Raw genomic sequence first — 15,115 nt, forward strand, 5'->3', positions numbered from 1 at the left:
CTTTTGGAATTGGTCTGCTTTACCTGCTAGGAGGAATCTCATCTCTTCCAGATGTAATGTTTCAAACATATTTGATATCCACATTTTTATTGTTGGTGTCGGCGCATTTTTCCAGAATTTAAGTATAAGCTTTTTTCCCATTATTAGCCCGTAATTAAATAAATTCTTCTGAAACACGTTTAATTCAGGGTTACCTTCCGATATTCCGAAGATAATCCATTCTGGTTTTGGTACCAGTTTTATTTTGATCAATTTTGAAAAAATATCAAATATTTCATACCAGAATTTTTGGATTTTTGTACAAAAAACAAAAGAGTGCGTTATGGTAGCTTCTTGACACAGGCATTTATCACAGATTGGTGAAACATTAGGAAAGATTTTATTTAATTTAGTCTGACTAACATTTAAGCAATGATTTACAGATGTTTAAGTGTCTCCCCGGTCTCCGGGGAAGAGGCAGCCGCTACAGTAATACAGACCTGGGTTGACCGTGGGTCGTTTCGGGTCAAGTTTGGCGCCAAACGCGAGCTTTGGTGTGGAGACGACATCCTGGAAAAAATGTCCATTTTTCGGAGCTTTTCGGTTTCCGGAATTTCGGATAAAGGTTGTGCACCTGTACTTGACTTTGTCTGACATGACAAATGAAACACACCATTGGTAGCATTACTTATTGATAATATTAATGACATTGATATAGCACTTAATACAATCTATATTACTAAAAGTCTGATCTTGACCGCTTTTGGCTCACTGTGCTGTGATTTCCGAAAGAGAACGCCGCCACCTACGGCCGTCATTTTTGGCCACGTCGCTCAGAACCCCCTCCACCTTCCGGGACCAGAGGATTTTTCCCATCAATGAAAAATCAGAGAGATATTAATGTTTTTAAAAAAAGTATCCATTCTCTCTGCTGCCCCTGCTGGAGGGAAGGGGAGGGACTATAAAACCAGGAAGTGGTGTGCCTCACTTAGTGTCTGGAAGATGGAGGAAGCCAGAGGGTCACGTCTCTCTGAGCTCTGAATAACACTGAACACATGTCTACTCAACTGTGAGTGCCCTTAATGTGGTTTGAAAATGAAAATATGGTTGGTTTTAAGTAAAACTGCACTGCAAATGGTTGTTTGGGTTGAAGTAAAAATGCACTGCAAATGGTTGTTTGGGTTGAAGTAATTGGTGGGGAGGTGGAATATTGCGTCGGGGGACCTGCCCTCCTGTGTGAACATGGGATCCAACGGGTCCCACTTAGTCTAGTACCTTATGTTTCTATGGGCTGTGAACAACAACCAAATATTACACCTATCTCAAAACTCAACAAAACAAGATCAAACTTAAACAAAAGAAACCTCATCCAACACAAAACAAAGAAAATAACTATTAACCATATACTTGATAACACTTCAACATTAAAACGGGTTTAATGTATTTGACAAATAGATGTTAATGTACAGTGTGCATTGGGATCATGTCATTAGAACTGGAACATCTTTTCCCTTCAGAATTATTAAATTGAAAATAAAGCTGCTCATAAATTTGAGATCTGGTATATAATTCTGTATATTGGAGTACAAATTGAATACTGTTAATACAACTGTGAAAGTAACATTTAATCCAACAACTTTAGCACACTTACTGAATTGTCATGCCTTCAAACAATGGCAGAACATTCTCGCAAATTGATTTTTTCGTTCCTCTCACACATTATACAAATGAATATTGTTTTTATTTTAATGACTCAGAATTAGAAACATAACCACTAAGGTACATGTGAAAAGATTATAACCATGGTAGTTTTAGCTATCCTGTACATGCACGTTTACACAGAAAGGGGTGGAAGACCTTGGGGAAAAGGGTTTAGAAAGTAACAACGTACTGTCCCCTGCTGCCAGCGACCACTGGGGGAGAAATTGTGATGATAACATTTTCCTGAAATAGAAAATTTGATCTGGGTGTTGTGGCCATCTCCAGTTCCCACCTGCTTGATGCATAACAGTGACCTTGAGATCAGTGTTGTTGGCACCAAATTCAATGACTTCACCAGGGAAAGATTCCCCTTGATAGGCAACCAACACCCAGTCTCCTATTTGCAGTTGTAATTCATCACTTTCATCATCAGGTGATTCATCCATGCTGTCAAGGGACTCATTGAGATCTTCAACCTCTCTCTGATGCAAACATGCCGTTACTCGCTACTGTTGGACACGTCACTGACAAACAAGTGATGTTGTCCAACTGGTAGCACACTATGAATTTTGTGCGTGTTTGGTACAGGTATTGTGGTTTGCCAGAATGCCTCCAAATTCTCTCTCTCTCTTCTACAATTGCATATTTGGAAATATACAAGATCTCAAAGGTAGGGTTTCTGTGAACTGCAACTTCAGAGGAAGTAATTGGCATTGATGCCATTTCTTTTCCACTATGAACAAATCTCCGAACCGACCGCTTCATTGAACCTCACCCTTGCCATGGGACGTAGCAAAGAAATGCCACTTTCGACTGATGGCGATGTCCTCTTCCCACTTGGCCAAGTTGGAAAAGAGGAATTTCTGTTTGAATTGTGAGCTGGCGCTATCTGATACCACATGGACTGTGCTGATTGAAGGATGCTTTCTCGTCAATGTAGAGTGTAGTCCATGTAAGTGTTGTCACAAATGCACATGGTCAAAACGTGTGTTCTGCTAAAGCTTGAAACACTTTGGGGCAGTTGCTCAATTTTGGTGAAGCAAAATTTATAGAACTAGTGACCTACAATGCAGAATCCAAGCCATAAATATCTTCAAGTTGCCTTGAAAATGACACATTTAGCAGCTGGACACTCAGGATCTTGAGAAGTCTGGATCACATCATGAGGCATGAAGGCCTACATGTCTGCACCCGGGGGCATGAACATCGAATTCTCCCAATTTTGTTAGTCCTTGCTGTCTCCTCCCCTTCCTCAGCCCCCCTGCTGTCTCCTCCCATCCCCCAGCCTTCTGGCTACTCCTCCTTTTCCCTTTCTTGTCCCCACCCACCCCCGCCCCCGATCAGTCTGAAGAAGGGTTTCGGCCCGAAACGTTGCCTATTTCCTTCGCTCCATAGATGCTGCTGCAACCGCTGAGTTTCTCCAGCTTTTTTGTGTAACCTACATGAATGCTTACCTGTTTGAACACACCACAGTGTGCAAGAACTTCTCTTTTCCATCGGCTTCATACTTTTGAAATTATGATCTTAGTAAACTTGTGTTGGAAACAAAGTTTTATTAACACTTATGTTAAATAGTTTTATTGCTACACACTTATAATGATGCAGAGATATTGTGCTGTAATTACAAGGCCTTAAGGCATATTAATATGGCAGAAACGTATTCATTATAAATATAAGATAAGGCATATAAGAAACTTATTCACATAAATGCCGTGTCAGACGTACATGAATATATGATGTCGGACTTACAAAAAAAGTGAACGTCCGATCATACATGTTTTATTTAATTAGAGATAATTAAATAAATCTAATGTACAGTCTTTGCAGAGGATCAAAAACTTGCTTTGGATTGAGATCCTGCAGTTTATTGGGTTCTTTGTCTTTTTGTAAAATTAAAAATCACTTTTTTTAAATGAAGGACATACATGACCAACGTACATATAATATTATAAGTAATAAATCATAACTTTAAAAAGTTTCACAATTTCTAATGTATGATCATGGATACATTGGTTATACTGTTTCTATCTATCATAGTGAGTGACATAATTCACTTCATTTTCTATTAGAAAAAACAAGAAATGAATTAGTACATGCAAGTGGCAAAATATTGGTTGTCGTTGAATGCTTCCGTCGGAGCAGTCTGGTGACCTTGAACTTGGTCCAGTGTATCTGTAACTTACATATTTTGATAGTTCCCATCTTTACCTTTAAAATGATATAACATTTGAACCAATTTGATTATTTTGAAAATTTGGCCTACTGGTTGACATATTTATGGAACTGCCCAGTTATGACCTTAGTTTGCTGCCGCAGTTTCTTTTAAATTGCCATCAATTCCGCCCTTCTCTCCGTTTGACAGTTAACCTGACTGTTGTTACCCTGGTTAAACTGAATTTGTAGGCAGGAAGGTGCTGGTTAAACTGAACTTGGGCTTTGAACCGTATATCCCTGTCATGATCTATCTATCTATCTATATATAAAACTCAAATCCGTCCGTCCGCCTGCAGTACGGATCCCTTCCTGCCTTTCGATTCGTGCCCGATACTCGCAGATGTCCAATCGGAATGGCCGATGCTCGCAGATGTCCAATCGGAATGGATTCATTTGCATGTACGGCTGCCGGCTGCATTTCTTCCTTTGATTCATTGCCACGCCCAATCCAGACGCTCAATCTCCGAGATATTTTCCATTTCCGTAGACATTTCGCTTTTCATTCTAAGTATCCGCTCCTCATTTCATTTCGTCGTGTTGAAGTACATGTTTTTAATCAAATCCTTTCTCCCCCCCCCCCCCCACCCACCCCCAAGTACAGGTGCACAAAATAAACAGGCTTCTCCATTTACATGTCAGCTTCCAACACACTTCGAAACAAAGTTGCAAGAGAGGAACACTGAACTTTTCACTGCTGCAGCAGGCAGGGGAGGGCTGCAATCTTACATTTGGGAACGGGCTCAGTTCCAATGGAGGAGACGGGTGCATGGTGGAATATTGGGTTGGGGGATCACACCATTGGGGGAGCAGACCCAATCAATCAATCAATCACCTTTATTGTCATCTTGCTTAACAGTTAGTACAGTGCAAAATGAAAAGACGTTTCCCAGTGAATAGCGGAGCATCGCACATGAAATTTAAAACACTTCACACATAATAACACTAAAAACAATCCAGTCCCTGATGGAACCGTATAAATAGTTAAAAGCAGGTAAAAAAAAAACACAATGTTAAAATTCAATAAACCAATCATAAAAAATGTCCGGGGCCGCTGATTCGAGTGGCCAGTGCCAGTATTAAAGTGTCCGTGCCAGCCGCAGAGTCAAGTCAAGTGACTGTGGGTGCAGAGTGACTGTTTAGCAGCCTCACAGCCTGTGGTAGGAAGCTGTTTAGCAGCCTCGTAGTCCGGGCTTTGAGCTACGATATCTCTTGCCTGATGGCAGGAGATCCAGGTGTGCGTGGAGGGGGTGCATGCCTTCTCTGGGTGCTTTCTTCAGACAGCGGCTCTGGAACAGTTCTTGTACCGAGGGTAGGGAGACGCCAATGATCCTCTCTGCTCCCCTCACTACCCTCTGCAGAGCCTTCCTGTCCGAACAGTTGCCGCAGGTGGAGTACCACGTATTTATGCAGTACGTGAGTACAGACTCCACCGTGCCCCTGTAGAAAGTCCTGAGGATGTTGGTGGGGAGTGAGGCCTGTTTTAGTTTCCTCAGGAAGTGCAGTCGCTGATGGGCCCGTTTGACACCACCCCAGTGGTGTTCCTGGACCAGGTGAGGCTGTCCGTTATTTGCACACCGAGGAACTTTATGCTCTCCACTCTCTCCACTGCAGTGCCACTAATGTTGAGCGGTGTATGCTTTGGCTGCGCCCTCCTGAAGTCGACAACCATCTCCTTAGTTTTGTCGACATTCAATTCTAGGTTGTTTTTGCCGCACCAGTCCACCAGTTGTTCTACTTCCTCCCTGTACATTGTTTCGTCATCTCCACTGATGAGTCCCACCACTATAGTGTCGTCCGCGAATTTTATGATTTTATTTTCCCTGAATCTGGCAGCACAGTCATGTGTGAGCAGAGTGAACAACAGCGGGCTGAGCACACAGCCTTGAGGGGAGCCGGTGCTCAGCGTGATCGAGCCTGAAGTGTTCTTGCCCACACGGACTGACTGCGGTCTCTCTGTCAGAAAGTCCAAGATCCAGTGACAACGGGTCTGCACTTGGTCTAGTTGCCTATATTGTTCTCTACTATTGCCTCACTCCATCTCAACTCATCTCATCTGCTATCTCTGTGTAACACTTAGACCTGGTATTCCAAACTGTTTCTGGATAAATGGAAACGCAAGGAACTGCAGATGCTGGTTTACAAAAATAGACACAAGGTGCTGGAGTAAATCAGCGGGTCAGGCAGCTTCTCTGGAGAACGGGGAAATGACGTTTCGGTCCCGACCTGAAACATCACCTATTCAGTTTCTCCAGAGATGCTGCCTGTCCCACTGAGTTACTCCAGCAATGTTTTGGAATAAACTCTGTCTTCTACCCTCTAAGTTAATCTATTATCATCATCCTAACTTGTACATGATCCCGATAAGATGTGGCCCTTGTGGCTAGATGTGGCCCTTGTGGCTAAGTGGATCAGGGGGTATGGAGAGAAGGCAGGTACGGGATACTGAGTTGGATGATCAGCCATGATCATATTGAATGGCGGTGCAGGCTCGAAGGGCCGAATGGCCTACTCCTGCACCTAATTTCTATGTTTCTATGTTTCTATAACTCAACAGCTCACTGTTAAGCACTTTGATTTGAGATTAGAAGAATAAGGGGCAACCTCATTTAAACCTACAGAGTAATGAAAGGCTTAGATCGAGTGGACGTGGAGAGGATGTTTCCATGAGTGGGAGAGTCTAGGACTAGAGGTCATAGCCTCAGAATGAAAGGATGTTCTTTTAGGAAGGAAATTAGGGGAATTTTCTTTAGTCAGAGGGAGGTGAATCTGTGGAATTCTTTGCCACGGAAGGCAATGGAGGCCAAATTAGTGGATATTTTTAAAACAGATAGATTCTTGATTAGTACGGGTATCAGAGGTTATGGGGAGAAAGCAGGAGAATGCGGTTAGGAGGGATAGATAGATCAGCCATGATGGGCCGAATGGCCTAATTCTACAATCACTTATGGCCATATGATTTTAAAGATCCTACCCTTGTTCTAATCTCCCTTTTCCAATATTTCTAATGAGCCTTGCAGACTCCTTCAGTTACAGCTTAGAGTCACACAGTCACGGAGTTATACAGTGTGGAAACAGGCCCAACTTGGCTACACCGGCCAACATGTCCCACGTGCCTGCGTTTGGTCCATATCCTGCAAACCTGTCCTATCCATGTACCAGTCCTATCCATGTACCTGTCTAACTGCTTCTTAAACTTCAAATACCTCCTCTGGCAGCTTGTTCCGTACACCCACCACCCTTTGTGTGAAAAAGTTACCCCTCAGATTATATTAAATCTTTTCCCCTTCGCCTTAAACCTATGTCCTCTGGTCTTAGATTCCCCTATTCTGGGTGAGAGTCTCTGTGCATCTTCCCGATCTAGTCCTCTCATGATTTTATACACCCTCTATAGGATCATCCCTCATCCTCCTGCGCTTCAACCTCTCCCTATAGCTCAGACCCTCGAGTCCTGGCAACATCCTTATAAAACTTCTCTGTACCCTTTCCTACAACATGGTGCCCAGAACTGAACACAATACTCTAAATATTTGGTCTTTGGTCATCTTCAATTTGAATCACTGAAATGGTAACTGTTTCTTATATTGTTGACTTTCTCAGTGCTGTTAAGGCAAGCTTGCACTGAGATACTGCAAGATGTAATGAATAGCTCTAGCCTCAGCGCAAGAGACCCGGGTTTGATCCTGACCTCAGATGCTATCTGTGTGCAGTTTGCACGTTCACCCTGTGGTTTTCACCGGGTGTTCCGGTTTCTTCCCACATCCCTAAGACGTGTGGGTTTGTAGGATATTTGGCCCTCTCTAAAGAGCCTCCAGTGTGTGAGCCTCCAGTGGATGAGAAAATTGGATAACATGGAACTAGTGTGATCGATGGTTGGTGTGAAGATAGTGGGCTGAAGGGCTTGTTTCCATGCTGTATCTCTAAAACTAATGTCCACCAATTTACTTTTGTTAATTACTTCCAGCATGTTATTGCCGCAATATTTTGATGAAAGTGACTTCTTTGGAACTGCTGGGGCTTTTGAAGCTATTATGAGGGGAACACAATATGCATGGTGTGTAGGAAAGCTGTTCCAGGTATCAACTTCTGTACATCGGTGAGACCAAGCGCAGGCTCGACAATTGTTTCGCTGAACACCTCCACTCAGTTCGCCTTCACCTACCTGATCTCCCGGTTGCTCAACACTTTAACTTCCCCCTCCCATTCCCAATCTGACCTTTCTGGCCTGGGCCTCTTCCAATGTCAGAATGAGGACCATCACAAGTTGGAGGAACAGCACCTCATATTTTGCTTGGGTAGCTTACACCCCACCCCAGCATTATGAACATTGACTTCTCAAACTTCAAATAGCCCTTGCTTTCCCTCTTTCCATCCCTTCCCCTTCCCAGTTCTTCCACCAGTCTTACTGTCTTCGACTACATACTATCTCTGTCTCACTCACTCCCCTGACATCAGTCTGAAGAAGGGTCTCAACCCGAAATGTCCCCCATTCCATCTCTCCAGAGATGCTGCCTGACCTGCTGAGTTAATCCAGCATTTTGTGTCTACAATATGCAGGGTAATAATTCACAGTTACTTACAGAGCAGAGTAATCCCTTTGACAACACAATGGAGTGGGAGAATGCCAAGAGGGCTGTGATCCATAGTGAAATGCTAGCGGCCATTTTGGTACAGCGTATTTTATACATGCCATTTGTTATAATGAAAGATAACGTGGCATATGGAAGACTTGCAACCTAAAGAGCCAAAGGCATTTTGTAGTGAGCCTTCATACATTAAGGAAATAGTTTATTCTTTGGAGCGCAGAAGGTTAAGGGGGGACTTGATAGAGGTTTTTAAAATGATGAGAGGGATAGACAGAGTTGACGTGGAAAAGCTTTTCCCACTGAGAGTAGGGAAGATTCAAACAAGGGGACATGACATGAGAATTAAGGGACTGAAGTTTAGGGGTAACATGAGGGGGAACTTCTTTACTCAGAGAGTGGTAGCTGTGTGGAATGAGCTTCCAGTGAAGGTGGTGGAGGCAGGTTCGTTTTTATCATTTAAAAATAAATTGGATAGTTATATGGATGGGAAGGGAATGGAGGGTTATGGTCTGAGCGCAGGTATATGGGACTAGGGGAGATTATGTGTTCGGCACGGACTAGAAGGGTCGAGATGGCCTGTTTCCGTGCTGTAATTGTTATATGGTTATATGGTTATATATTTTAAAATGTTTTGTACAATTTAGTTTTGAATGCTTCTAAATGTCAGGGCAATCAAAAGCTTTCAAACTCCTTGACATCAAGAAAAGCTGGAGGGCTGTCTTGCTAGTTATCAGATATTAATGCGGCACAGCGGTATAGCTTCAAAGACCTGGTTTCAATCCTGACTACAGGTGCCGCCTGCAGACGTTTGTATGTTCTCCCCATGACCATGTGGGTTTTCTCCGGGTGCTCTGGTTTCCTCCCACATTCCAAAGACATACAGATTTGTAGGTTAATTGGTTTTGGTAAAAATTGTAAATTGTCCCGAGTGAGTAGGATAGTGGAAGTGTCATCATCATCGGCGGTCACTTGAAACGAGTACGACTGTCCTGGACGTCTGTGCGTGACTTTGTTTAACGTGCACAGACTGCCACCCCACGGTCCTTGACAGATCTGGGTCAGGATCCAGTGGCATGGAGTCCAAGACGACCTGAGACCCTTTTGTTAGTGTTAGTGTAATGGCTCTTTCTCACGGTGCGACCTGACGCAAGACTTAACTAGAGTTTAACATTTGGGAACCTCCTGCGATAACAGTACGGCATTCGTGGACCACCGAGGACCTCCGTGGCGCTAACGGCAGGTAGTCGTGTAACTTGTTAAGGTCGGGAGAAAATTCAAACATTTTTGAATTTCTCCAAGAGTGACTTGAGCAGCGTTGCAACATTGTATGAACGCAGATGCCAGTGCGATATCCGTGCGATATCCGTAATGACTCTTGCGGGTACCGTGGGAACTCCTGCGAACGGTAATATGGGTTGAGCACAACACCGGCTGAAAGGAGGCCATCGAGAAGCAGATGTACGCCTTTGAAAATTTTTTGGCATTGGCTTTTTTAAATGTTTTATGTAATTTATGTTTTTATGTGTCTTGAGTTCTATGTGCAAATCCTTTTCAGTTCCAGGTATCAGAGCGTTGGAAGCAGGATGCCAGAGGCCACTCAGCCACTCTAGCCTGCCCCCCCCCCCCCCCCACCCACACACACTTACCGGGCGCAGGTGGGCATTGGGGAGTCTGAAGACGTCTGCCATGGTGCAAGCCATCTGGAACTTGGTCATCTGCTCATTGCCAGACCAGTGGAAAACCCCACTGACCGAGGAGTCCAGTAGGGAGGTATTCCGCATCAGCAGAGGGACAGCACAGTAAAGCAAAGCAAGATTCCAGCTGTGATAGTTTACAGTCAACTGTTCTCCCTCTACCCCCCCCCCCCGTCTCTCCCCCTCGCTCACTTCCCCACTCCCACCCGCCGCCCCTCCCTCTCTCCCGGGTGGGGGAGAGGGAGGGGATCGGGGGTTGGGGCTCTACACCCACAGGTGGTGCTCGGACAGCTGCTGACACATCAAGGCACGTGGATGGGGGGGGGGGGGGGGGTGGGGGATGGAATGGGGAGGGGGGTGAGTGAAGGGGGGGGGGGTGAGCGTTGGAGAGGGAGGGGAAGGGGGGCACTGACCTGTAGCCATCGCTCGGACAGCTGCCGGCACACCAGGACCACATCGGCCACGTGGGTGGGGTAACGTTGCTGCCAGTGGTCTACGCTGGCCATCCGCTCGCACCCCTGCACTGGCCCGAAGAGTGCAGTGACCATCCTAGCAGGCTAGAGTGGCCTCTGGCATCGCTTCCAACGCTCTGATACCTGGAACTGAAAAGGATTTGCACATAGAACTCAAGACACATAAATTACATAAAACATTTTAAAAAGCCAATGCCCAAAAATTTTCAAAGGCGTACATCTGCTTCTCGATGGCCTCCTTTCAGCCGGTGTTGTGCTCAACCCATATTACCGTTTGCAGGAGTTCCCACGGTACCCGCAAGAGTCATTACGGATATCGCACGGATATCGCACTGGCATCTGCGTTCATACAATGTTGCAACGCTGCTCAAGTCACTCTTGGAGAAATTCAAAAATGTTTGAATTTTCTCCCGACCTTAACAAGTTACACGACTACCTGCCGTTAGCGCCACGGAGGTCCTCGGTGGTCCACGAATGCCGTACTGTTATCGCAGGAGGTTCCCACGATGTTAAACTCTTGTTAAGTCTTGCGTCAGTCGCACCGTGAGAAAGCCCTTTAAGGGGTTAAACGCTGGTCGGCGCTGACACAGTGGGCCGAAGGACCTGTTTCTGCACTATCTCAAGTCTAAATCAGAGTTTTATTTTATCTGATTTGTGGGTAGGGTTGTTAAGACCTGCCCACGATGCATGCTGCTACTCTGGGTCCTGTCTTTTTAGATATGTAGCTTGTTTCCCTGCAAGTTGGGGACAGGGATTCATACCTCAGAGAGAACACTAGCAGCCTACATGTTTCAGTTCTGTATCTTTAGTTGCCGATGTAAAATTGATTGTAATCATGTATAGTCTTTTCACTGACTGGATAGCAGGCAACAAAAAAGCATTTCACCGTACCTCAGTACAAATTATAAATTAAATTAAACTCAATACGGCTTTGGGAAGATTACAGGACTAGCCCAACCAACACAACACAAAATACTAAGTAAATAATGTGACGAAAACTCAATAACGTATTAATTTAATAAAGGTACAACATGGAAACTGGCCCTTCGCCTACCGAGTCCACACTGACCATTGATCACACGTTCACCTTTGTTATCTCACTTTCGTATTCACTCTACCAGCTGTCCTCAAAGGGATTTGAGAAAACAAAATCACTGGACCATTTCCTGAAATTATTTGAATTATTAAAGGACTAGAATGGTGAATAATGAATGTGAAAAATCCTCCACATTAACTTTGTTTCCCTTTGCAGAGTCACTACTGTTTTCCTGCATTTTCTGTTGTAATTGCAAACAATTGTCTTACATCCCCCAGAATCACCTGAAGGACATCCTAACGGCAGTGATATCCAGGAGAAGATCATACCGTTTACGTGACGGCCATTTTAAATATGCGTTTGGAAGTAGCATCAATCCCCAGCCATATTTAAAGAACAGCATTATTGCTTACAACAACATTATTGACTGGTAAGGAATATATCAAACGTATATTGACATGTTAATTTGTTGAAGAAACTATAAATAAGAAAAAACACAACTTAATATGTATTTGTAAGAGTAATCCATAATTAATTTGTTGAAGAAAACATAGATAGGAAAGTAAAAGGTTAGCGTGTATTTGTGAGAGAACGCCATAAAAGTTCACAACTAATGGTTTTGTCACTGCTCTTAATCTCTGCAGTTATTTTAATCTTGTCAGGTAATAATTGTTTTTCCCTCAGTTCACCTGCATTATAAATTGTTGCTGACTTCTCCAGCCAGCTGTGGTAGTATATGGCATAGGTTTGGAATGTATATCTTTCATTCAGTCACTTTGTGTTTTGTTCCCATCTTCAGAATCAATTAGACTTTGCAGTGACCTTTTTAAATTCAGGGGTTGAAATCGACCTCTGGATTACTTGAGTTCCTCTGGCCACTAACAAACATTTTTGGGTTTCTGGCGCAGTCCTCAGTTACCTACCTCCGCTTAGCTTCCTCCCCTACTCCCTTCCTTCCACTTCTCAGAAGCAAAGGAATTTAAACGGGCATGGTATGGGGTGGTACTTTATTTATTCCATGTACCGAGTACAGCAAAATTCATTTTTGTATACAGTTCAGTACATATCACCATACATAAGCACTTAGATTCATGTTAGATAAGCATCTCAGATAGAGTACAAGTGTATAGTAGTAGTACACTGAGACAGTACACAGAGTTGCCAGTTTGGCCCCATTTTCAAGTCCCAGTTGTTGTAAGCGCAGGGGTCTTGACCTGACCATGAAGCTCTGTTGCCCTGGCGGCGTTGCAGGGTCAGCCTGGCCAAGCGTAGTCGTTGCTGCTGTAGGCCGTGTGTGGTCCACGTGCTTACTGAAGCTGCAGGTGAATTCTACGTTGCCACATATTGTGTTGCTGTAACGCTTCACTCCACTCTCTTTCCATTCTCAGAACCAAAGGAATTTAAACTACAGATCATTATATGTGCTTTCTGAAGCTCCAGGTGAATTATACACTTTGCTACATACACACTTTGCTTCACTGTACTTACTTTTCCATCTTCAGCTCTGGTCTCATGGAATGACAGAGCTGTCTTTTGAGGAAAGATTTAGTGATTGGACTTATTTTTGCTCTAATTTAAATGAGTGAGGTTTAGTTTAATTAAAGATACAGTGTGGACAGCAGCTCATGGAGTCCGCACAGACCAATAATCACCTGTTCACCAATCCTAAGTTATTCCAGTTTCACATCCTACACACGAGGGGCAATTTACAGAAACAAATTAACCTACAAGCCTGCACGTCTTTGGAATGTGGAGGAAACCAGAAAAACCCACGTGGTCACAGCTTGTGACTCACAGGGAGAATGCACAAATTCGGTATTTGGTACTCTTATTGAAATATTAGATGCTGACAAAGGACCAGGTTAGATTCCCTTGGTTGCTGAATCTGAAATTAGATTTGGGATGTTCGTGAATTTAGGATAAGTGTACATTTGGAATGGAGGTCGGACAGGATGATTTCAAATCAGAAGGTTGTGAACCTTTGGAAAACTTTACATTAGAGAATTTGTGGAAGAATTGATATTGGTAAGCTTTCTCCAAGGGTATTGAATAGGATTCGGGCAAGAAGTTGAAAACTTTCAAGTCATTTGATCACATATTTCTTTTTTGTTTGGCATTATTTGCTTCACATATTAAGAGTGTGCTTGATATGTTTCTACATTAAGAATAGAACATAATTGCAGATTGCTTCAGTTCCTACTGTAGTCACTTTAACTAAGTGGCAACATTGAGTTTGACCCATGTGAAATAAAAGTTAATATAAAACTGCTGAGTGACTTGTTGGTTTGTGGCATATTTACTGATGTATCTTAGCCAGTCTGAAGGTAAAATTCATTGTTGCATCTTCGTGTCGTTTTGTACATGGTTTCCTACTGTAGGGTGTTTGCTGTTTTGTCTTGTTTATGAATCTTTTGCTCACTGTGATCATGTGCGACAAGGTGCTTGTCCTCTTCTGTAACTTACAGAAGAATTGTACAGTGGTAGAGTTGCTGCCTTACAGCTCCAGAGACCCGGGTTCAATCCTAACTGCGGGTGTTGTCTATACAGAGATTTTGCATTCTCCCCGTGAGCGCATGGGTTTTTTCATAAGACCTTAAGAGATAGGAGTAGAATTAGGCCATTCGGCCCATCAATTCTTCTTTGCTTTCAATCATGGCTAATTAATCTCTCCCTCCAAATCCCATTCTCCTGCCTTCGCCCCATAACCTCTGACACCTAACTAATCAAAATTCTATCTCGGCCATAAATCCATCCAATTACTTAGTCTTCACAGCCATCTGTGGCAAAGAATTCCACAGATTCACCACCCTCTGACTAAAGAAAATCCTCCTCATCTCCTTCCTAAAGGAACGTCCTTTAATTCTGAGGCTATGACCTCTAGTCCTAGACTCTCCCACTAGTGGAAACATCCTCTCCACATCCACTCTATCCAAGCCTTTCACTATACGTTTCAATGAGGTCCCACCTCATTCTTCTAAACTCCAGCAAATATAGGCCCAGTGCCGTCAAACGCTCATCATATGTTAACCTACTAATTCCTGGGATCATTCTTGTAAACATCCTCTGGACCCTCTCCAGAGCCAGCACATCCTTCGCCAAGAACTCCAATTTTCTCTCCCACTCCAAAGGCATGTAGGTTTGTAGGTTAATTGGCTTCTGTAAATTGTCCCTAGTACAGTGCCCTCCATAATGTTTGTGACAAAGACCAGTCATTTATTTGATTCCACAATTTGAGATTTGTAATAGAAAAAATCACGTGGTTAAAGTGCACATTGTCAGATTTTAATAAAGGGCATTTTTATACATTTTGGTTTTACCATGTAGAAATTACAGCAGTGTTTATACATAGTCCCCCAATAATGTTTGGGACACAGTAATGTAATGTAAATGAAAATAGACATGTCTAGTATTTTGTTACATATCCTTTACATGGAC

At 43.4% G+C, this 15,115-nt stretch overlaps 1 protein-coding gene across 2 annotated transcripts in view; it reads left to right on the forward strand.

The window, feature by feature from the left end:
* Nucleotides 1-15,115, forward strand: part of tada1 (transcriptional adaptor 1) — a 48,494-nt gene that overhangs the window by 20,699 nt on the left and 12,680 nt on the right. For both annotated transcript variants that reach the window (XM_055642458.1, XM_055642457.1), the window contains exon 6: nucleotides 11,959-12,110. In XM_055642458.1, the coding sequence (XP_055498433.1) occupies nucleotides 11,959-12,110 (152 nt within the window). The remainder of the gene's footprint in view (nucleotides 1-11,958; nucleotides 12,111-15,115) is intronic.

Source organism: Leucoraja erinacea, chromosome 10, assembly GCF_028641065.1.
Source record: "Leucoraja erinacea ecotype New England chromosome 10, Leri_hhj_1, whole genome shotgun sequence".
NCBI lineage: Eukaryota > Metazoa > Chordata > Chondrichthyes > Rajiformes > Rajidae > Leucoraja > Leucoraja erinaceus.